Source organism: Dermacentor albipictus, chromosome 1, assembly GCF_038994185.2.
Source record: "Dermacentor albipictus isolate Rhodes 1998 colony chromosome 1, USDA_Dalb.pri_finalv2, whole genome shotgun sequence".
NCBI lineage: Eukaryota > Metazoa > Arthropoda > Arachnida > Ixodida > Ixodidae > Dermacentor > Dermacentor albipictus.
In genome coordinates this window covers 471,607,604-471,630,372 of record NC_091821.1, presented here as the reverse complement: position 1 = coordinate 471,630,372, position 22,769 = coordinate 471,607,604, and the positions used below count along the sequence as shown (strand labels likewise).

At 45.3% G+C, this 22,769-nt stretch overlaps 1 protein-coding gene across 4 annotated transcripts in view; it reads right to left on the bottom strand.

Annotated features, from left to right (window-relative positions):
• LOC135908882 (monocarboxylate transporter 12-like) overlaps positions 1-22,769 on the bottom strand; it is a 98,440-nt gene that overhangs the window by 2,517 nt on the left and 73,154 nt on the right. For all 4 annotated transcript variants that reach the window (XM_065440724.1, XM_065440720.1, XM_065440722.1 and 1 more), the window contains one exon: positions 16,713-16,954. In XM_065440724.1, coding sequence (XP_065296796.1) covers positions 16,713-16,954 — 242 coding nt within the window. The remainder of the gene's footprint in view (positions 1-16,712; positions 16,955-22,769) is intronic.

The window sequence follows — 22,769 nt, the reverse complement described above, 5'->3', positions numbered from 1 at the left end:
GCGTGATAGGCTAGATCATGTAGTTAACTGGCGACGTATGGTAGGCGATACGGAAGGGCCCATGATATTGAGCCAGAATTATGGACGAATGACCCGGGACGTGGGTTGGAATCCACAGCTAAACGAGAGTGCCGGTACGGAATGTTGCAGTGGTAAGCCATTGTGTCTATTCTGTTACTCTGCTTGATCTTGCGCTGTTGAATTGCGAGCAAGTTGCTTGCACTCTTCTGCGTACTTGGCGAGTTCTGAAATGGGCCGGCATTCGGAGGCGTCGGACTGCTAGGGTAGCACAGTGTCCATTGTCGACGATGGTTCTCGTCCATACAACAGAAAGAATGGTGAGAAGCCAGTGGTCGCTTATCTTGTGATGTTATAAGCTAACGTTACAAATAGAATCATGTCCCAGTTGGAATGGTCGGACGCGACGTACGTAGTGAGCATTTCGCCAAGTGTGCGGTTGAAGCGCTCAGTTGACCCGTCTGTTTGTGGGCGGTATGCCGTGGACGTGCCGTGAATTACGTGACACTCGGTAAGGAGGGCTTCGACGACTTGGGACGGAAATACACGCCCTCTGTCACTGGAAAGTTCACGCGGCGCACCGTGTCGTAGCACGAAATCGCGTAGAATGAAGAAAGCAACCTAGCGTGCTGGGTGAAATTAGGGGCATGAGGACTAATGTGGCCGACCTAAAAGCATCGGTTGTTAAGGTTGAGACTGTTGTGCCTAGTATATTCCTGAGCTAACTAGGAAAATAGAACCATAAAAAGAAATTTTAAACTTAACGTACGCGCTTGGATGGCATGCAGAAAAAAACGAAGTTCTCGAAAGCCGCAGACGAAGCAATAGCCTCATTGTAATGGGCGTCAGAGATAGAAAATGAAACATTAGAGAAACTAAAAGATGAAGCAATTCGCCAGAGTTTCTCTAGGGAAGCTTAATGTTTCTGTTACGAGTGTAGAACGCCTGCACAGAACAGGAACGTATTCTTCAGGCAAAAGAAGGCGTCTTGCTAATTTTGATGAAAGACAGGCTGTACTTCGGAGTGCTCGAAAACTTAAAGGGACTGGTACTTTTATTTATGGAGACTACTCAAGGGATGTTAGACAGAAGCCACGGAACCTATCAAACAGTGCTTTGAGGGATAGGGAGAGTGGGCAGAGTCATTCTTGTTTACGACACGAGGAGGATTGACGGTACCACTTATGCCTGTGATGACGTCAAGAAGCAATGTGACGTGATGTATAAGCAAAATACCGACCCAAAAGCAACTGGAACAAGTGCGGTAATATGTGACTGACGCTACCAAACGCGCAGGCTTCACTTTCTCAACTTGAATGCCGGTATCGTTTTAAACAAAAGCTTGGAACTTGAGCATGTTTTAACCGAGCACAAGCCGGATGTAGTAATAGTGACGGAAACGTCGATTCACTCCGAAGTTTGTAATCACGAAATCTGCCCGCCAGGGTACAAAATGATAAGGAACGACCGTAGCAGCCGAGGTGAGGGCGTGGTGATCTTTATTGATAGCAGACTGCGGTATACGGCGTTTGAATATCCATTAGATGAAGAAACAGCCTGATGCAATATTTTTTTTTTTGGGGGGGGGGGGGGGGGTGAACGAAGTTGCCGGTGAAGTGCATCGCCCACCTGGGACAAACGCAGCAGCTATCCACAGACAATTTCGTGCATTGCCTGCGTGTACAACACAAGAACATCTTTGCAGCAGGTGATTTCAATGTTCCTGAAGTAATGCGGGACAGCATCTTTCCGGGAACTAGGAATGCAAGTCTGCCACCGCAGTAATTGAAATGTGTTTTTAGCAGAGAGTTCACCGAGTTGTTAATGAGTACACTGGTGTCCTGTGCGCCAGCAAATCTGTCCTGACATTTTTGAGTGAAAACATCTTCCTCCGGCCGCACTAAGTTGAGATTTATCCTGGAATTTGTGAATATGTCATCATTGTGTTGACATTGACGTTGCAGCATTATGGGAAAGCCTGCAGACGTGTTTTGATTTACAGGGACTACAGTATGGCCGATGATATGGCTACAGTTGGTGAATTGGACATTTCTTTCGAAGAGTTTAAGATTTGTCTACAACGAAATACGGATTTAAACAATGTTTGTCTAATGCGTCAAGCCCTCGTAGACAAATACTAAACGCAGTTGGTGCCCTTCAGGCTAAAAAGAAAAGAACGTGAGCATAACCCCTGCATATAGCGCGAAATTATCCATTTGAATAGAAAGATAAATTAACTAAAACAAGGTACAAACGAGCGCACGATTTATATTTGTTAGAACACATTATTGCGCTCAAAAAAGAATTGAAGGATAAAATGAAAGTCCGAACAGCAGTATTCCAGTGTTACAATGCCAAAGTTCTTGCCCTAGAAATTTGGGAGGCATTTTTCAAAAGATAAAAAGACAACCTCTGAGTTTAGTACCACTCAAGGCTTTATTACTTATGAAGAGGACATTGAAAATAAGCTTTACAATTTATTCTCCAATGTCTTTACTACAGAAAATGGCGAAGTAGACGACCTTTGATCTTATCGTTGATTTCCTCATGTAGGTGATCTTCTAAACGAGGTATGTTTAAAATATTACGCAATCTAAAACAATGTAAATCGTCTGGACCTGATGACATGCCTAATGCATTTTTAATGAGGTATGCAGAGTGGATGGCCGAATATCTCTTAGTTATCTTTGAAAAATCCCTGTCGTCGGGGCCTCTACCTGCCGATTGGATATTAAGTAAAATAATTTCAATAGAGAAATGCGGAGATATTAAATGTGTTTCCAACTACACGCCTGTTTCGCTAACGTGCACATCGTGCAAGATTCTTGAACACGTGGTATCCAAACATATCAGAGAATTTATTATGAGCAAAATTGATTTCAATAACATTCAGCACGGTTTTTGCAGTGGCCTCTCGAGAGCAACACAACTTGTGGATACAGAGTATTTAATTTGTGATGTGCTTAATCGAAGCGGAGAAGTCGATATAATTTATCTAGATATTAAATAGGTATCCGGTATGGTTAGTCAGATGAAGCTATTATCGAAGGTAAGAATCATGCTAGGTAACTGCAAAGTTGTGCAATGAATCGAAGCTTTTCTAACAAATCGCCGACATTTCGTTAGGGTAAAAGAAGTAAAAGAAAGTCAATCTATAATATGTGAGGTTTATACAGGTGTGCCGCAGGGCTCTGTGCTGGCACCTCTGCTCGTCCTAATATTTTATTTATTTTTTATTTATTTCAATACCCTAAAGGCCCAATGCGGGCATTACATAGGGGGGGATTCATCAAAGAAAACTTATAAATATACAACACAGGTTATAATTGGCTGAATACAGAAATAAACGAGTTAAGAAGCCAGGTACAAGTTATTAAGAAAGAAACAATGGCTAGGAACAGGAACTGGAAAATTGCACATGTAGCAAATTCCAAAAAAAAGAAAAAGAACAAAAAGCACCTTCAGAAGTTCCAAAACATGGCATCTAACATTTCACGCAACAATACGGCCGGCACGCACAAAAAAAGAAAAAGAAAAAAAAGAAAGAAAAAGAAAGGAAAAAAACAACGACGCACATCATTTTACGTTGGAATCTTCCAAGTATGACCAAAGAGCTGTCTGAAATGATGATGTTTCACCGATAGCCGCAATGCTAGATGGAAGCGAATTCCACTCTTCGATAGCCAGGACCAAAGGTGAGTATTTGAATCGTTCTGTTCGAGCGAAATTGGGTTTAATCTTCTTCATATGATCTACACGAGCCGATGTGTGCGGCGCCGGGAGAAGATGTGAACTTGCAAATGGTGTGTTATTGTGGTAGAGAGTGTGGAAAAAGGATAATCGGCTGAATTTTCTGCGCATGACCAGAGGCGGGAGATAGAGCGATATTTTCAGTCATGTTACACTTTGATATCGAGAGTAACGGGAAAGGATGAATCGTGCAGCCTTGTTTTGTATAGATTCTAACATGTTAATAAGATAGGTATAATGAGGGTTCCAGATCACTGAGGCGTATTCTATCACAGGCCTGATTAGCATGTTGAATGCGTGAAGTTTTGTATCCTGGTTGGCTTGGTGTTGTCGGTGTTTAAGAAGACCAAGTTTTTTTAAGGCTTTGGTAGTAATCAGTTCTATATGAGTGCTCCAGGATAAATTAGAGGTAAGATTTACGCCGAGGTATTTTACCGACGCTGCAGTTTCTATGGTAGTATTATTAACAGTGTAGGCATTAGGACTTGTGTTAGCAGCGGAAGTAAACTTGACATGTTTAGTTTTGTCTGCGTTAACAACCATTTCCCACCTGGCGCACCAGTGAGTTAGTTCATCAAGGTCAGTCTGGAGAGCAGTGATGTCGCAAGGGCTTGATATTGCTCGGTAAATTACGCAGTCGTCTGCAAATAGCCGTATTGATGATGTTATGTTCGACGTGATGTCATTAATATGTATTAAGAAAAGCAGTGGACCCAGCACCGAACCCTGGGGTACCCTTGAAGCAACGCCTGTACGTCTTGATAAGAAGCTTCCTAACTTAACTGACTGAAAGCGGTTTGTTAGAAATGCTTTGATCCACTGCGTAGTACGTTGGTCCAGCTGCAGGTTGCGTATCTTTATCATCAAGCGGTTATGAGGCACGCGGTCAAAGGCTTTAGAGAAATCAATAAAGATGGAGTCAATGTAGAAGGAAGAGTCGATTGCTTGATGAATGTCCGTTATTAACTCAAATAACTGCGTCTGACACAATAAATGTTTGCGGAAGCCATGTTGGTTGTTATGAAGCAAGTTGTTCTGGTTAATATGATTCATAATGTTAGTGTATAATATGTGTTCGAGCACCTTGCAACATATCGATGTTAGTGAAATTGGCCTGTAATTATTAGGAACGGATCTGTCACCAGACTTAAATACCGGCATTACATAAGCGGATCTCCAATCTTCTGGCACACATGTCGTATCGAGTGACTGCTGAAAAATGAGAGATAGCAGGAAAGCTGTGTGTTGGCAGGTAATCTTTAAGAGTTTCGCGTTGATACCATCGGGTCCTGGGCTAGTGTGGTGAGGTAGGCGTTCAATTGCACGAGCCACGCCCAGCGCAGATATGTGAATGGGTGAAAACGGAATCTGTATATCGGCCTCAGGAAGCAACACTGGATTGTAAATGGGCAATTCGTTCGTAAAAACTTGTGAGAAGTGGCTATTGAATTTTTCTGCACACTGTTCGATAGGCAGAGTGCTGCCGTGGGCGTCCAAAAGAACAGGAACGGTACTAGCGGTTTTAGGATTAACAGTGTTCCAGAATTTCTTAGGGTTGGTTTTCATCAAACAAGGAAGCGTAAAATTAAGATATTTGTTCTTGGCTTCAGAAATTAGTTTTTCAGCTATTTTGGAAATGTTTTTATAGTGTTCCCAGTCTGTAGCTTCTTTTGATCGAACCGCTTTACTAAATGCTCTTTTTTTCCTATTTAGTGCCCTGTTGACGTCTGTTAATATACATGAATTTCTTGATAACAGACCTACCAATTCAAGCCAAAATATGTGGAGAGATGATTGCGTTATTTTTACTGAAGTAACGTTCGCAACTGACCAACTAAAGCTTACTTCTTACTTAGATCAAATATACGAATGGTCTAGCAAATGGCAAATGCACTGAACATTTAAAAAACTCTGGGCATGATAGTATCGCAAAAACCCATTATTTTACAGTTCAACTACTCCCTATTGGGTATTCTCCTAACTCGAGTGACCGAATACAAGTACTTGGGCGTAGCTCTGACTTCAAATATGAGTTCAAACGAGACACATTGGCAATGTAGTAGGCAAGCCAAACAAAACATTACGATCTATTCGACATAATTTCATACAAGCACCCGCAGAGCCCGAGCGTACCGTATACAAAATGCTAATTCGTCCTATAACGGAATATGCGTGTGAATTCTGAGATCCCTACAACCAATAAAAAAACGCACTAAAACTAGAAGATGTGCTAGTGCGTGCCGTGCGACACCCTCAAGACTCGGTGTCCCCGCTTTATGAAAAGGCAAACCTTCTTTGACCGAAAACGCGAAGGAAACAAAGCTCTGAGCCTTTTCCACAGCATTACGAATCACATGGTGCTGAGGAACAAGGGTCGCTACATATCCGAGACAACGTCATGGGTAGTAAGGAATAAACTATCAAAGTACGTGAAAGAAGAGTTTTCCGAGGACTGTTTTGAATATTCTTTCTTTTTTTGCAAACTGCGAGTTAATGGAATAAACTGCCAGAGAGTGTGGTAAGCGCAAATGATTGCGAGCAGTTTCGGTCACTCCTTCGACAATCCTATTAGTGGTGCGGGATTTGAGTGCTACTGTTGCGTTATATTACTGTACTAAGAACCACAAGCTGCTGCACCAAGTGTTATGCATTGTTGTTCTTGATACTGTCGGGGTCTACCTGATCATATGCACTGCTGTGTGTATATTTTTTTATAGCATGTAATACGTTATTGTGCTCACTGCTATTTTGGCCCGGTAAAGGGCTGATAGTATGTTCAAACAAATAAAGAAACGCGCTGGCCTCACCACTCTGTGCGTCATGCGTATAGTCCCGGCGCTAGAGTAGGTATCCGCGCACAGCAAAATGAGCGGCTTGACGGTGGAGCCTGCGGGAAGGCGCGGCGTCAGATGGGGTGGACAGGATGTTAATGACGGCATCCATGAAATCCTTACGCTGCTCCGACAGCATAGAATCGAAGTCGAGTGCCGAGATAGACGAAGTATCAAATGGTAGTGGGTACCGAGAAAGGGTATCCGTGTCAGTGTGCTTTCGGTCTTACGCCATGGATCCTACGAACAGAGAGCTCTGGAAATCCAAGAGCTCCTTTGTCGCTTCGTAAAGCAAGGACACGTCACATTGATGTGGCTCCCTAGCCAATGTGGTCTAATGGGCAACAAATATGCCAAAGAAGCTGCCTGGTCAGCTCACGAAGACGGCGTGCAAGAACCAATGCCGCTGTCGAAGTCAAATGCAGCAAAGAAACTTTTATACCTTCTAAATGATGCCAGACAATCCTTGTGGAACACACTTCTCTTCAAGCACACACGTCTGCATCAACTGGACCCCTGTCTTCGACTGTGTCCTCCACCTGGAATTTCCCGACCCGAGACAAGAGGAATTTGCCGACTGTGGCTTTGCGCGGCTTTTATCACTTCACTTGCTTTCCTCATCAAAAGGGATGATAGCGCAGCGTGGGACCACTGCGGCAGCTCGGGAACTATCGGGCACTTCCTTCGCCGTTGTCCCTGATACAGCGCACACAGGCAGGCACACACAACTGCGCAGGCCAGTCTTGACGATCGGCTGCTTTCGGAGCAGGCAGTCCTGGAACACCGACTTATACACTCGTCATACCACGAGTCGGTCAAGGCATTCTCGAAGTTCTTGCGATGGAGTGGCCTATGAGAGAGAATGTAGTACTCGAACACTTTCCGCACCTCCTCGATTTATTTTGTTTAGTGCATTTGCTTTATCTTTCCGCTATTTCCGTATTTCATTTATTTTACCCTTCCCCCAAGACAGGGTAGAAAACTGGAATCTCTTCCGGTTAACCTTCTTGCCTTTCCCACTCCGTTTCTCTCTATTTTTTCATGCCGATCCAATGGCCAAATTGTCTTCTAACTTGGGCCGCTGGAGATAGGGGGCGTATCAGTGCGCATTTTCAAAAATATTTAAGACCTCCTTCTGGCAGATATTACAATTCCAGTCCATGAGCTGGTCTACTCGAAGGGACGGACATATTACTTGCGCGCAAAAAAATGAAATCAATAATCGACTAGTTAGGAAATCCACTGTATCCACTTGCGTTTGTGGCTAATTACCTTATGACACATATTATAATCTGCAGCTTCTTGCCGGGGAGTTCGCTAGGCGGGTCTACTTGGAAGGAATTCTCAGGATGACACCAGTTTCGAGATATTTGCCGCACATTGCGGAGAAATACAGCGGCGTTCCAGTTACTTTCGTGCTTCAATGCATAAAAGGACGTATTGTTATGAAAGTATGTCGAGCGACAGTGCATTTTACCGCAAGTATGACGGCGCATACCTCGTAAACAGTGTCATTCACACTATTCCTTAAAAGGGGATATGCACTACAGTCTCGCATGCTAGAATTTGCCAATTGCAATATGTGCCATAAGGTAATCAGCTGAAAATTTAATTATGAATCTTTGTGACGTAGTCTAAATTCGACATCATTTTTTTACTTGCGCAAGTAATGTCCGCCTCTTCGAGAAGACCGGCTAATGAATTAGAATTGTCTCATCTGCCCCAGACAATTTATAAACAGTTTTGAAGGTGTTGGCTGAAACACCCTGTCCGCTCGTGTTCTTGATGCCGTGATGGTCATTGCATCGTGATTCCAGCTTCGTAATTCGACTCTCACCTGTGATTCTGGCGTGTTTAGTTGCGCTCGAGCCAGGTGTCACGCGTAACGAGATCCCTACATCTCGGCAGCAGTACATCCATTGATGCAGCAGAACAACTGTTTGCAACTGATGCAGCAGAACAAAGTTTTTTTAAATCAGATATCGCGACTACAGAACGCAGGCTTTCCAAGTTCTGTGATCACCTCAGTATGCGAATCCATTTTGCAGAAAGAGAAAAGTAGTTCCGATGCTTCCCAAAACGAAAACAAAGACAAAAGACAAGCGCACGTGGTGCCATACCTACACAAGTTGTCACACAATCTGAAGAAGGTTTCCAATAGACACAATATTAATTTGGTTTGAAGTGCCCCGTGTAAGTTGTCCTCGATATGTAATCGCATGAACAAGCGCGAAAGGCACCTGTGCACCACAAATCATAACTCACCACAACTCGTTTCACTGAGTGCAGGCGCAACGTCGTCTATCAGATACCGCTGAGCTGTGGAAAATCTTATATAGGTCAAACGGGACAGTGCTTCAATGAAAGAGCTCGTCAGCACAGCACTAACCTAAAGAATGGCTATGGGAGGCATTTAGCTGGACACTGTAACAAGTCTCAATGCACCCGCATATTTGAAAAGACAAAATTCATAGGGAAAGGAAAGGGAAATAGTAGAGGCCTTTCATATAAGAAAGGAAGGAGATAGATGTATAAACACTCCCTCTCTTGCCTTGTTGGAAAAAGAAATCACATTTTTAGAAGAAAGATTAAAATGATGTTGATTTGCAGATGGTTTTACGACTGATGTGCGCATGCCTATGCTGAAAAAGGTATAAATGTCCGGTGAATTTCAAATAAACTTCCAGTTGGCAGTCAGCGCTTGTCTGCGGTATTTGTTCCTTGTGTCCTCGTCTTTTTCGCGCTGCTTCAGCTCACTTCTAACTGTGGTTACATCCGTTCAAACAGCGATTCAAGAGCAAGTTTACCAGGCGCCTTGATGATCAAGAGCCACACGGCGACGTGCACGCCTCCTCGTTCCTCCCGAAGCTCGCGCCGCACTTTCACGGCTCTTCTCGTCGTGAGCAGGGCGCTTGACAAAACATAGAGGCCTGCTCTTTCCTGCTGCACCAAATTCCACTATGGCGGCGTCATCACAACCTAGCGAAGGCAAGCAGTGCACTACGCCACTCATCCGATTGGATATGAAAGGACGCGGGTTTCTGGCTGCGCTACAGTTTCGCCGTCAAGTCACCGTTTCCGTGACTCGCCGTGTCCTCCAAGTGATGCCACTAGCTGCTGTCCGTGAGCGCTTGGATTGTACGTTTCTTACCGATGTCACACTTCCATGCCACCCGTTCTTATACCTTCAATCGTTCGCAGAAATCATGCAGTCGTCGTTACCGTCATCGTCGTGTTGCTGCAGTCGTCACACACATGCGCTCTCGTCCTAATTCTAGTTCACTGCACACTCGTCCGAGACAAAAATACTGGATTTACATAAGTACCTGGTAACGCTTCGCGGAACTCCAACAATGCTTTATAGGTAACTGCCTGCAAATTTTTTTTCCTAACGTCGATTTTCACAGTGTTTGGGACCTGCAGAATTTTTTTGCTCAGAATTGCACTTCAAGTGCTGTTGTACGCTGCACTCTTCTTTTATAAATCTCAGTGCGCTCATTCACTGTTCGATGGTTTTACCTGCGCGTAGATTACCTGTCGCCGCCATCATAAAAATAATAATTTGAATGCAATACATGTGATTTTATGCAATTTTAACGCGATAGCGTTAAGGAGCTCGTGTCGCAGAAAAGCCGGTGTCGTCGGCGTCGGTGTCGGGTGTCGGCGTCGGCGGCGTTGACCGTGAGCGATAAATCACGGCAGGCGCTTCATAAATAAAAAGCAACTTCCAAGATTGGCCCGGTGGGAATCGAACCCAGGTCTCCGGAGTGTGAGACGGAGACGCTACCACTCAGCCACGAGTTCGATGCTTTCAAGCGGTGCAAACGCGCCTCTAGTGAATGCGGTGTTGCCTTCGAAACGAGCCGTGGAAAGTTCTACTGCGGTGTATATCGGTAATTATGAACATGTAACGTACAGAAGTCACAATTACACGAGTTGCGAAGTGCGTTTCCGCTGCATTTCTTCTGCGCTTTCCGCACACGCAGAGCCATCTTGCGGCAAATACAGAAGACCCCCTCCTCTCAATGTACGGCGCTGCCCCGACAGGAGGCGCGCCGCGCGCGCATTGGGACCGCTGCCAGGCGCGTCGCGGGACTCCCTCTCCCCTGACGACGCTTCGCCGTGCTCCCGGTTTAGATTACTATCTATCTCTCTGCCCGTGCCGATCACGACGTTTGGCTGGCGTAGATCGTTTCCCCTCCGAGACACCGAGTTCTTTGGTTTTTCTTTCTTCCTCGTGAGTTTAACACAGCCCATGTCTTTTATTGTCTACATTGCAAAACGCGATACTAGCACTCATAGAGCGATGTAATCCATCGAGGCCTGCATTTACCTATTGGCTAGAGCCTATTGAACGGTCACTAAATAGGAGCGCTCAGATGCGTTGGGCGAACGTGCGTACACAAGCGTCGATGAGGCGCCTCCATCGCGAACTTCTAGCTTTGGAACCCTACTCCGGCGATGATGGTAGCTGAAACAGGCGCGGACGAGGCGGTGAGGTACTGAGTGATCGGCGGTAGTGGGTTTGTAGGCGCCGATGCGAGTCTGCTTCGAGAGCGTGTTGTTAAGAGCATCATTAAGCTAGCTGGACTTCCGATAAAATTCACTCGACAATCGCGCTGCACACAATGCCTAATTGAAACGAGACTTGTACACACCACAGAAAAAGCTAACGAATTAAATTACAGTTACTTTAATGTTGTTGTTCTTTACAATGACCGATTGCGGTCCCACAAAAGTATTCTAGGAATCATTATTGAGTATGAGGTAGTATGAAAAATATTGAGGAATTATTAAAAGGTAATCGATGTTACTTTAATTCCAACTTGTTGGCCTGCGTCTTTCAGTGCGTGGTCTGTAGCCGTGCAGACGTTAACCTCTCTAACCATTTGCTTTATAAATTTTTTCGCCGCTCGTCTTCCCTCGTTTCTCTTGTGCAGCCATATGCAGCGACACTGAAAGCGAGCAAGATGTGCGCTCTGGAGTGAAGTGCGGTGCCGTAAAATACGAACACCTGGCGCAGAATCGTTGTGGTCGTACAGGTTTGCCATGCTCGCGTCTGGGTTCTCTGTGAAGCACGGCGCGTATAGTTGATGGGGGCTGGGAGAAAGTGCTTCCAGAAAAGTGCCCGTGAAAAGCTGAAAACATGTAAGCAAGTGACTTCCTGGCATCCACGCCTGGCCTATCCTTCGCTAGAAAGCCATAGCGGCGCCGGTTCGATTCCTCGTCGAACATCTCGTGGAGTGTTAAGATGATGAATAAATAGCGAGCGCTCTCGCGTTTGCACGAACGCGGGCCGTTCTACTGTACTTGCAGTGAAATGCAAGCGCGGAAAGCTACATCGGCTGTTACAGTTTGTCTTGTCAATAAAGTCACTGTTTTAAGGAACATGGTTGCTGAAAAACAGTCATTGAAATTACATTGAGCGTCTATGCGCAAATAAGAGCAATTGATCGAATTAACAATTCCGAAACGAGCAAAAATGCCATTGATTGCAATTATTTATTTACATGTAATGTGTTATCTGCAAGCCCTAATGAAATGCAACCGCAGTAGCACTATTCACGCTGTCATCATATATAGCTCGAATGCACTAAGCGCTTTGACAAACAATGAGCGAGAGAGAGCGAGAAGGAGACAAAATGATAAATGAAAGGCAGGGAGGTCAACCAGAACCGAGCCCGGTTGGCTACCCTACACTGGGGAAGAGCAAAAGGAAGATAAAGATAAAATGAAGAGAAAGCGCACTGGCGATATCGCGGACTGGGAAGAATCAGCAGAACCAGTGGGCTCAATTAAATCTTAGTAGCACTCTAACAAAGCGTACAGAGAATGAAGGCAAGGAAAGCATACTGTAAATAACCTTGTGTAAACTGAAACTTACGAATACCGATAAAAATGAAAGCTAAAGCGCAAGCAAGGACACTGACGCCGTTAGGAGCTGAATTCACAATTTCCTCACGAACCGTGCTATTCTGCCCCAATTGAAGCAAAGCGGCTGCTATCCCACCGTCCATTTTTTTGGTGTTCGTGTATGTGTAGTCGTGATGCGTAAGCTTCGCGCATGGTGCGGCACGAATACAGAAGACGACAACGATGATGTGCTCCTGGAATTCGGCGCGACTGCACCACAACAACGAGCCTTAATCAGCGAGCTACACGGTGTACCAACGAAGAGGAAAACAGACAAAAAGCGATAACAGGTGGTATACGCCCGTTGCAACAAGGGAAGACGGCTACGATGCAGAGGTTCGAGCTTAACGGGCGCTTCGACAAGGGCTCACGAGGCCTCAACCTAGCTGACTCTCGAATTTCCGATGACACTCCTAAATCTTGGCGACCAGGCACGTAAGAACGACGTGCCTGATATCTTCGCCTGGACACCAAGGACTTCCGCTCGGTGGCAGCGTGCTGTCTGGAAACGTTGCGAATGTGGATTTCTGACAGCTTCTCGAGGGCAAGACGAAAATCGAGCCTGTCTTTCTGTCAGCCTCATGGTTGCTAACCTCCGAACCCTGGATTAACCTACTTGTACTCGCCCTGGATTGGACTTCATCTCGGAGGCCATCAGCGCAATGGTGGACGCTTTACTTGTTCGCGAACTCACTTGTTTTGTTCTGTGCCTGGCAGTTTAGCTTAAAGAAGTATAGGTTCGTTAAGTAACTTATTCATGTGTCCGGTGGTTGAAAGTCTCTTGTAATGTTTTATTTGATGAGGTGACTCTTAGCATGTGTATATAAGTGGGAGCGTTGTCTTGTATTGATAAACTTATTCTTGCGTGTTTACAGCCAGCCTTGTCTCCTTTATACCGACGCAATACCTCAGATGCGTTTAATTGCGTTGTGAAACGAACCTATCATCACTGTAGTATTCGTTGCCTTGCAGTGATTAGCCAGAGCCCCTCCCCACGTCCATGAGGCGCAAATGTAGATCATCCTGTCAATTGAAGTCGTACGCCATAACCACCAACCGGCCTATTTCCACTGGTAGAGCGTCGCAAACGTCATATGGAGGCCGTGGATCCGTCGCATAAAGGCTGGTGACAAGAGCGTCTCCGGCTCTGGTACAGCTGAGGGAGGCTATGCTATTCTACAAATTTCTAGAAAACCATACGGGAGTTGCAGAAAAAAATACCGAAACCAAGCGCTATTTGCACGTGCTTACGTTGTTACTACCGCATCGTTAAAAACGATAACAAACAAAATAGTTATAATTAAACTGTAACTAGAATTATATGTGCAATTTGAAAGCGTTTTAACAGGCGCCGCTGTCGGAAAAACGCAAGTACTGCGCCCGCCCGCCTAGCACTATCTCCGATAAATTGCAATCGCATTCGGGCTGTTTATATGGTTAGCGATCTTCCTGAACATATTTAATGGAAGGACGCTTGAAGGCACTAGCAAGTCTACACCTAAGCACCCGGTCAAGTGGAATTTTGTTACGAGACTCGGAAGACTTCATTTCACCGTGGTATAAATGTCTGTATGCTTCTCATACAATTTTAAAATATTTGCGCAGAATGCATACTTCCGGCTAATTTGAAAAACGAGATCCTAGTCATATCTTGTTAATCAAGCGCTAAGGCTCACCGCAAAAATACAGCGATGTATTCTGAGGGTCGGCGATGAACAATGCTTTTAATCTATTAGCACATCATGCATATTCATTTTATGGTGGTGCACAAGATAGTGTCACGAGGTAGTGACGGTTGAGGACACTGCAACAAAACTGAATGGCGAAAGTATTGGGCGAACCTGTGGCCAGAAAAACAGGCTACACTCCATGCTCAGCGAAAACAGCGAACACAGTCGGCGATCGCCGAAAATCTGATCAGCGGGTCAAGCGCGTCGGCTTTTATACATCAGCCGTCGAATGTTCCAGAGTAATTGCTGAGACCCGCATGCCTTCCACAACGTTCTACATTATTCGCGTCGCGCACACATGTGATCAGATTACACAATGTTCGGTCAGAGACAGCGGATGGAAGCATCGATAACATTCCAGAAACTTCCGATACATGGAGGTGCGTCCTGCGCTTTGCGATAACATTTGTTAGGCGGCTAAATCTGTCGCCCGATAAAGGCAGACAAGTGCACGTGTCAATACCGCCCTCTTAAAAAGCATCGACCCGACGCTGCAAACGAAAGTAATAAAGAAAAACACCCGTAGCAAAGACAACAACAAAATAAGGATGTTCGTCAGCGTGCGTAAAAGGGTTTCAGACGCACCACGCGGACCGCTTCAGATCGTGGGCGGCGTCGCTGTGAATGCGAAATGCCGTCTGGCACGACCTCATAGTCCAGTCCGCCAATACGTCGAATGACCTCGCAGGGTCCGAAATAGCGTCGCAATAGTTTCTCACTCAGTCCTCGTCGGCGTATCAGGGTCCAAACCCAAACGCGGTCGCCGGGCTGGTACTCGACGAAGCGTCGTCGGAGGTTGTAGTGTCGGCTGTCGGTACGCTGCTGGTTCTTGATCCGTAGGCGGGTCGACGGTCAGGCTTCTTCGGCGCGCTGGAGATAGGTACCGACGTCAAGATTAACTTCGCTGGTGACGTGCGGCAGCATTGTGTCGAGAGTCGCCCACCTGTTCCTGCCGTAAACCACCTTGAACGGCCTGATCTGCGTTGTTTCTTGCACCACCGTGTTGTAATCAAAGGTGACGTACGGAAGGATCGCGCCCCACGTCTTCTGCTCGACGTCGGCGAGGGTCTTCAGTCGCTGCGTGACACCATTCGTCTGCGGGTGGTAGGCAGCTGCCCTCCTGTGGCTTGTCTGGCTGTATTGCTGAATGGTTTGGGTGAGCTGTGCTGTAAAGGCCATTCCTCTGTCCGTGATAAGAACTTCTGCCTGAGTTCGAAAAAAGCGGGATTGTTTCTAGACACGAGCATCAGTGCGTCAGAGAGATTATCGAAACGGCCTTACAATGACCAAAAATGAGCTCAATTTTTAGAAGATTGGTGATTAGGAGCTCGGTAAGATCAGCTTGTGCAACTCATGCTGATTGTTGTTCTTTTGGTCTCTCCCCTTTCTTTTCCTCTCCTGCTGGCGCGTCATATGTATACATATGCGTAGCATCGACAGTAGAATAAACAGTTGGAAGTCAGCGCTCCTTTCAATCGATCTCTATCGTCGCCCTTCCTCATGTTTCGCGGTGTTACGTAAGTTGCTACCACCGTTTCTCGCAGCCGGATTTCCTGTTAACCACTGCGCAATTATCAATGCTTTGTCAATAACACCTAATGTTCTTTGTATATTGTAGTGGTGTTGAGGAACACAGGTTTAGTAAAACAGCGATATTTAGTAAGGGGGAAAGTGTGCCCACCATTCAATGTCATCACTGTCTTGAAAACGCCCGTCAGTAGCGTTTCAAATTGGCCTCGAACTGTCCTCTACTTTATGCTCGCGTGATCCCTCGTTGCGCATGCAAGCCGGGTCCAACCGGCTTCTCGTGCCACGGTAATCGCTGCCCGTTTTCATTGAACTACACCACAGTATGGCGCGCACATTGTCCAGTACGCTGGGCTATGGGCACCGTACTTGAATGTGGTCAAGTTCTCGCGGCAATATATATTTAAAGGCAATTTTGATTTGATATAAGCACATCTTAAACGGTCGTGTTTTTACAGGAAAATCAACAGAAATTACGATTACTTCGCTATATTACTTTGTAATAATATGTTTCAGTACAATGATGTTTCACTTTGCATGCAAAAGCTGTTTTGCACTTAGAGCAGCCGTGATTAGGAAAAGAAATAACATGACAATCATATGAAAACATTTTTCGGCACAATCAGATGGAATGAAATCGTCCACTTTCTTGATATGTCTCCGTTTACCCAGTTTGTAACAAATATTTAAATGCTGCCACTGTAGAGGAAATGAAGATTTTGTCAGGCGCGCAAGAGCAGAACACTCGTCATCCAATTGCACCAGAGATGCTGTACGGCTACCATAGCACAGGCTGACTTCATTGGCACTACGATTCAATGCTCTACAAGCGCTGAAAATTTCGGGTGCCATGATTGAATACAGAAAACTAAACGCAAACGGCGGTTTCTAAAGATGACGCTTTGCGGACGCACAGTTCACAGCGCAATGAAATAATGCTTGCCTATTAGGAGTGGCCTTGGAAGTGCGCACAGCCCGTTGACTAGACAGTGTATACCGATGGCCATGGGGAGCTTCTTCAGGCCGAAATACTCGACCATGAGAACGGAGAAGAGGATCATGATGCAGCCGCCAGTAAGACCAAACAGCACACTGGCTGCCCCAAGCAGGACGACGGAGTCCCCATGGATGAGCGCCAGCAGGGAGAGTGATGCCAGCAAGAAGCCCACGGCCATGATGTCCCTCCTGCGAATTTCGTTGTTTTAGGCAGTGTTCGAATTTGAGTTGGGCTTGCGAAATCAGCAAGTGCTATTACAAAGAAAAAAAATGAAACGGAAGAAGAAATAGGATTGCGCAGATGAAACGGACAACTTCGTATCCTTTCAACAGAAGGTTTTGTGAAGCCATTATCTAAAAGCTATGTAATACCGATCATCTTCTGCAGTGCGTTTTGCAGCATAGGGATTAGTTGTTTTCTCGCCTAGTCCGTAGGACACGGAATCCCACGGACACGAACACGGACCCACGCGATCTACGCGACCGCAGATTACACTGACAAGACGAAAGGTCCAATTTCAAAGCTAAGCTTTCGTCGCGAAACCGTCCCAGACATTGCCGGCCTTCGATGCTGCTACTGTCTTCCAGAATAGTTCACAGACAGGACAGCGTTTCCATTAACACAGCCCCATCCGTACAGCACCCGCATATGCACAGACTGCTGGCTCCGTTCTTTACGGATTTACGCAGAGAAACAACAACCGGCACCTAAATATTCTCACTGCAACTAATGTACACATTCAAGCGCATAATGCATATATTAGAGTGAAGCTTGTCATCTTCTTGTACCCAGGGATTAACGACTTATGTGCGGAGGGCCTCGTAAATACGTCCTCAACAGAGGCAGAATTTTAGTAATTCAATGCTGTTCCATATATCCCGCACCAGTATAACATGAAGCGCTTAATTATTTCTGTACTCTATATGCATTAACTTTCTTCTTAAGAGTGTACCAATGCATATAAATTCGCGCACACGATAGAAGAAAAAGTTAGGGCAGAATCTCTCCGTTGGGAAATTGTCATATACTGCGCAGCATTCTTTGTAACCATTACGTAGGAGGCTTCTACAGTACCCGAGAATTCGAGACCGTCTTATTCTAAGAAATCAACTTCAAATAACACCACGCACACTACAATGCTTATTCCAATTCATTTTGCCACCTTGTGTTTGGTTAATTAAAAAATTTTTGCAGTAGTGCTTCTGTTCTCGCATAATTTGTCCGCCGAGAAGCTCGCCTTAGTGTAAACGTGTCCTCTTGAGCAACTAGCCCCTGTTGTTCCAGACGCTATTGTCTGTTTACTTGCGTTATCCGCGTAAGCACTCGCCTGCGTTGGAATTGCGCCTGGGTGAGGCCAAATCGAAACGTGCCAAGGGTCTCAACGCGCTCTCTTGCCCTCCCTTGCCCTCCCTTGCATGCATACGCGGCGTAATGGTTTCAAAATCGGGCTTCGGCACCAGACGCTGTGCGTTAAAATACTACCGTCGGACAATTAAAGCGAAACTGTCTATGGCTAGGATGCCGGGGTCTCTTCGGGGGGTTACGTCTACAGAAAACTATCACCATCTGTGGTTCATACCCTCAAATACAATTGCTCATACCCCCTGTAGGGCGGAGGCCATAAGCACTCGGCAAAGTGAAGCGAACAGTGCATACATTCCTTGGAATCACGCACACAACATACAGAATATACGTTTCAAAAAATAACGTGCTCCAAGCAAGCATTGCGAAGCAAACATGCAAGCAAACATGCAATACGAAGCACGTAGCGCTCACCGCATACGCTTCCCGGTAAAGACTACTGCTGCGCAAGTTTCCGCCGCGACGGCAGCTTGACTGCAGCATAAGAAGCAGGGAGTGACCTAACTGCCCTTTTGTACCAGGGGCGTAGCCAGGGCTTGTGGGCCCAATGTGGGTTTAATGGTGTTATAAACATTTGACGCCAAAGGTGCATTGACTTCTCTAAAGTTCTACACCGGCAGATACGACACAAGTCAAATCAGCACACTATCAGACGAGTGGACAAAGCACGCTGCGAGACCCGATGAGCCGAAGCGTTTGGTCCTTTGTGGGGCGGACCTTAGGATTCTGTAATCTGTGATTGCGCAACATGTTTACTTGCCTTGTTTGACGCATTCTATGCGCTGACGTTTCCTTAGATACGTAGATTTATTGCATACTTATACGCATATTTCGAGGTTTTGTGTATACGTTCAGTGATCTTTCTTTTCACTGACACTTTTTTGCCCTTTGTCAAGCTGTGTCTTCATAATTGTATATTTCATTGTATCTTCGCATTGCTAATGTACTCATATTTTGCAAACCCTTGCTTTCTATATGCCCTTTCTGTCGCGACTTTAATTCCGGTGCAGTTACTCACAATACGCAACCAGTGACAGCTGCTCCTGCGCAATACATCGGAACGACGGACAACGTCATTGAGATTTTCCCTAGTCGTTGCATATGTAGAAAAATGTACACAAGGCCCCTAAATGACAAAGTTTCATTAAAATATGTGTCCGCAACTTGTTCATTTCATGGCGTTTACACTTTTCATATCAGCGGAATACAATGCTTTGCGGGTTTCGAAATTATACAGTTCTAAATTCGTGTGATATTTTCTGTACCTATTAGAGACAAAAAAAAGGTGGAAGAAATTATATCAATCAAGTCGGGACAAATTTTTGGGACAGACGAGTAAAAATATTTATGAAAAAAAATGTGTATTTTACTTGACAGTGCGTGGTGTTGAAGAATTAGTGTGCAACATCTTTGGCAATGGCAATACACACATTAATCATGTATTCGATCCCTCGACAAAACCTATAAAGAGGAGGACGAAGTGCAACGTAAGCCCCCCCCTCCTCCCCCTGAACGAAACTTCTGGCTAGGGCACTGTTTTGCGCGTAAAAGAATACCCTGCCTAGAAAGAGGCTTGTGTTGTGACAGTTATATGGGCCGGCCACGTATTGTGGGGACTCCGAAAGAGCAGCGCCCATGCTTACGAGGCGCAGCGAATTTCTCTTCTCTGGACCACTCCTTGTAAGTGCACGAAGTAGGGGCGCAAGCCAAGTCGCAAGCCGTCGAGGCATCTTAGGCTAATCATTAGTCAAGGTAAAATTTTTTTATTCTCATGAGTTTACAAAGTCACAAAGCCGTTGGAAGCCAGAAGGGCTAATTTTAGGCCATCATATTTATTAACCATTACTCCCATGCTGGTTGACAAAATATCGCGTCGGAGGTTCGTCCTCCCACAAGTAGGGGGCGCTAAGCGTCCAGACGTTTGCACGCTTAGCGTATAAACTTCTGTACTTTCATTCTGAAGGAGAACTTCAGAATGGCTTCAGAATAGGTAGGCGTTTAGATGATAACTTATTTGTTCTTACTCATTGTATTGAAATATCAAAAGTCGAAAGCAGAGCGTTAATGTGGCCTTTTTAGACATTACAGAAGCCTATGACAACGTAGACCGCAACATTGTTTGGGATATTCTGGAAGGGGAAGGATTACGTGACGATTGCCTACAGCGTTTGAGAGCGATTTACCTGCAAATAACGTTTACGTTGAGTGGAAAGGGATCGGGAGCGAGGACAAAGTTCATATTAACAAGGGACTGAGGCAGGGGTGCTCTTTTTCCCCGCTGCTGTTTATGTTGTACGTGGTGAGGATGTAAAGGGCGCAATATCGGGTTTAATCTCTCATACAAACAGGCGGGTACAGTAGTAGAGCAGCAGCATCCAGGTTTATTTTATGCGGACGACGTTGTGTTGCTAGCTAACAAGCAAAGTTATTTGCAATGTCTGGCTAATATCTGTGAGGAGGAAGGCAACAATTTAGGTTTGCAATTTAGTGTTAGAAAATCAGGTATTATGGTATTCAATTAAAACAGTGAATAGACAGTGGCGATACAGGGCCAGGAAATACCTCGCGTAAAAGAATTTAAATGCCTTGGTGTATGGGTAAACGTAGGCAATAGATATATGGAAGCAGGAAAAAAACAATAACAGTGAAGGGGAAGATAAATGCAGCCATAATGAAGCACAGAGTGCTATGGGGATAGAATAGGTACGAGGTACTCCGAGGTCTGTGTAAAGGTGTAATGGTTCCAGGACTTACTTTTGGAAATGCGGTTGTTCTCTTTAAAGCAGGGATGCAATAAGGACTCGATGGAAACCAAAGGTCAGTGAGTCGCCTCGCATTGGGCGCCTACGAGAAGACTGCAAATGAAGCTGTGCAGGGTGATATGGGCTGTGCTAGATTTGAAGTGAGGGAAGCTCGCATGAAAATTGAGTATGAAGAACTACTGAGGAATATGGAAGAAAGTAAATGGGCTGGGAGAGTGTTGATGTATCTGTACAGGAAAAACATTGGTTCACAGTGGAGAAAAAGAACTAGGAAGCTTACCAGCAAGTATGCGGCCTGTAGGGTGGGCAACACAGCAACAAAAACGTCAAGCGGAAAGTCAGTGAGGCTGATATAATATCATGGGTGGTGGCAAGGGAAAATACACCTGCCATGAATAACTACTTAAGAGGAACAAACAAAATCAGGAAAGAAACAATTTATGATAACTCAAACGGATGCTCATTACATTTCGAAGCGAGATCGGGATGCCTAGAACACGCACCTATAAAGTAAAATATAAGAAGGAAGGAGAAGCATGTGCTTGTTGCGGTACAGCTAGGGAAATTATGAAGCATGTTTTCCTAGAATGCGAAGACGACTATCCAGCTGTCGATTTAGGCACCACTGGCCTCCTTGAAGCCCTTGGGTTCAGCCAGAGCAGTGGAAAAATAAACATGTTCGCAGTAGGGATTAGTAAGAGGCACTTGGAGGATTGGTGGAAGAAAAGTATGGAAACGACAAAAAACGGAGACCTACAAAAGCACAGTTCGCAATAGGAGATCAGAAAATTTTGTTGTGGGAGTTCATAGCGTTTTTTTTATTGTTTTAACCTAGGTAGGACATTAGGCAGCATAATAGCAAGAGCTTGGTGGTGCAACCCACCAAGCTCTTGGGAAGCTCTCCAAAGGGGACGCCCATAACATCCATCCATCCATCCCTCTGTCCGTCCGTCCGTCCATCCGTCCGTCCATCCATCCATCCATCCATCCATCCATCCATCCATCCATCCATCCATCCATCCATCCATCCATCCATCCATCCATCCATCCATCCACTTGTGTATTCACAGAAATTTACCTATTCAAGCTTACATGGTGGTACGGGCCTAAACGAAACGTGAGGACAAACGGAACGGAGGAGAAGCTACCTTAGGGATCTAGTCAAGGGATGCCACGCAGTAAAAGTTGGTGCGGCAGGATAAAAGCGCTGTGGTTGTGACGTCATCCACTTGTCGGACCCTGGAAATCTTGTGCATCAGGTACCACTTTCCCTTGCGAAATTACGTGGGGCCAATCGGCAGCTCCTTTAGTGTAGGTTCGAAGAACAATCACAAAGAATTCAAGTACATCACACCTGGCTTCGCAGTGTCGCGCAGGCGGCTGCTGAACCTTGTTATTGGCTACAGTGTTTTTGAATGCGTACCAATCAAAAAAGCATAACTGAAAGTTTTCAGAAAAACAAAATAGTGCACGTATGCGTGAAGGCATCTTCTATTGCATTATCGGAGAAAGAATATCATTATTTGCTTAACAGCTGCTCTCACACCACATATTAGGCTTCTGCATTTTTGCTCATTTACGTTGAACTCGATGATCACGGGTTTATTTCAATTTGGAGCTGTTATTATTTGCATGACAAGTGGTTATCAATACACCTGTTTGTGCGATCTTTTTGAATAGAGTACGCCGTTGAGAGTTCCTTCTGCATTTCGAAACTATGACACGTAATACGCCCAGCTGTTCATCCTGCTGCATTAAGCATATGTTCTGATCACTCTGTAACATATAATTAGATCGCCTGTGTGACGAAAAGTGAGAGTTCACGCGCGTCGCCTTTCCAGCAATTAATCTGCTCATGGGACGTGATACAAACGTTCTC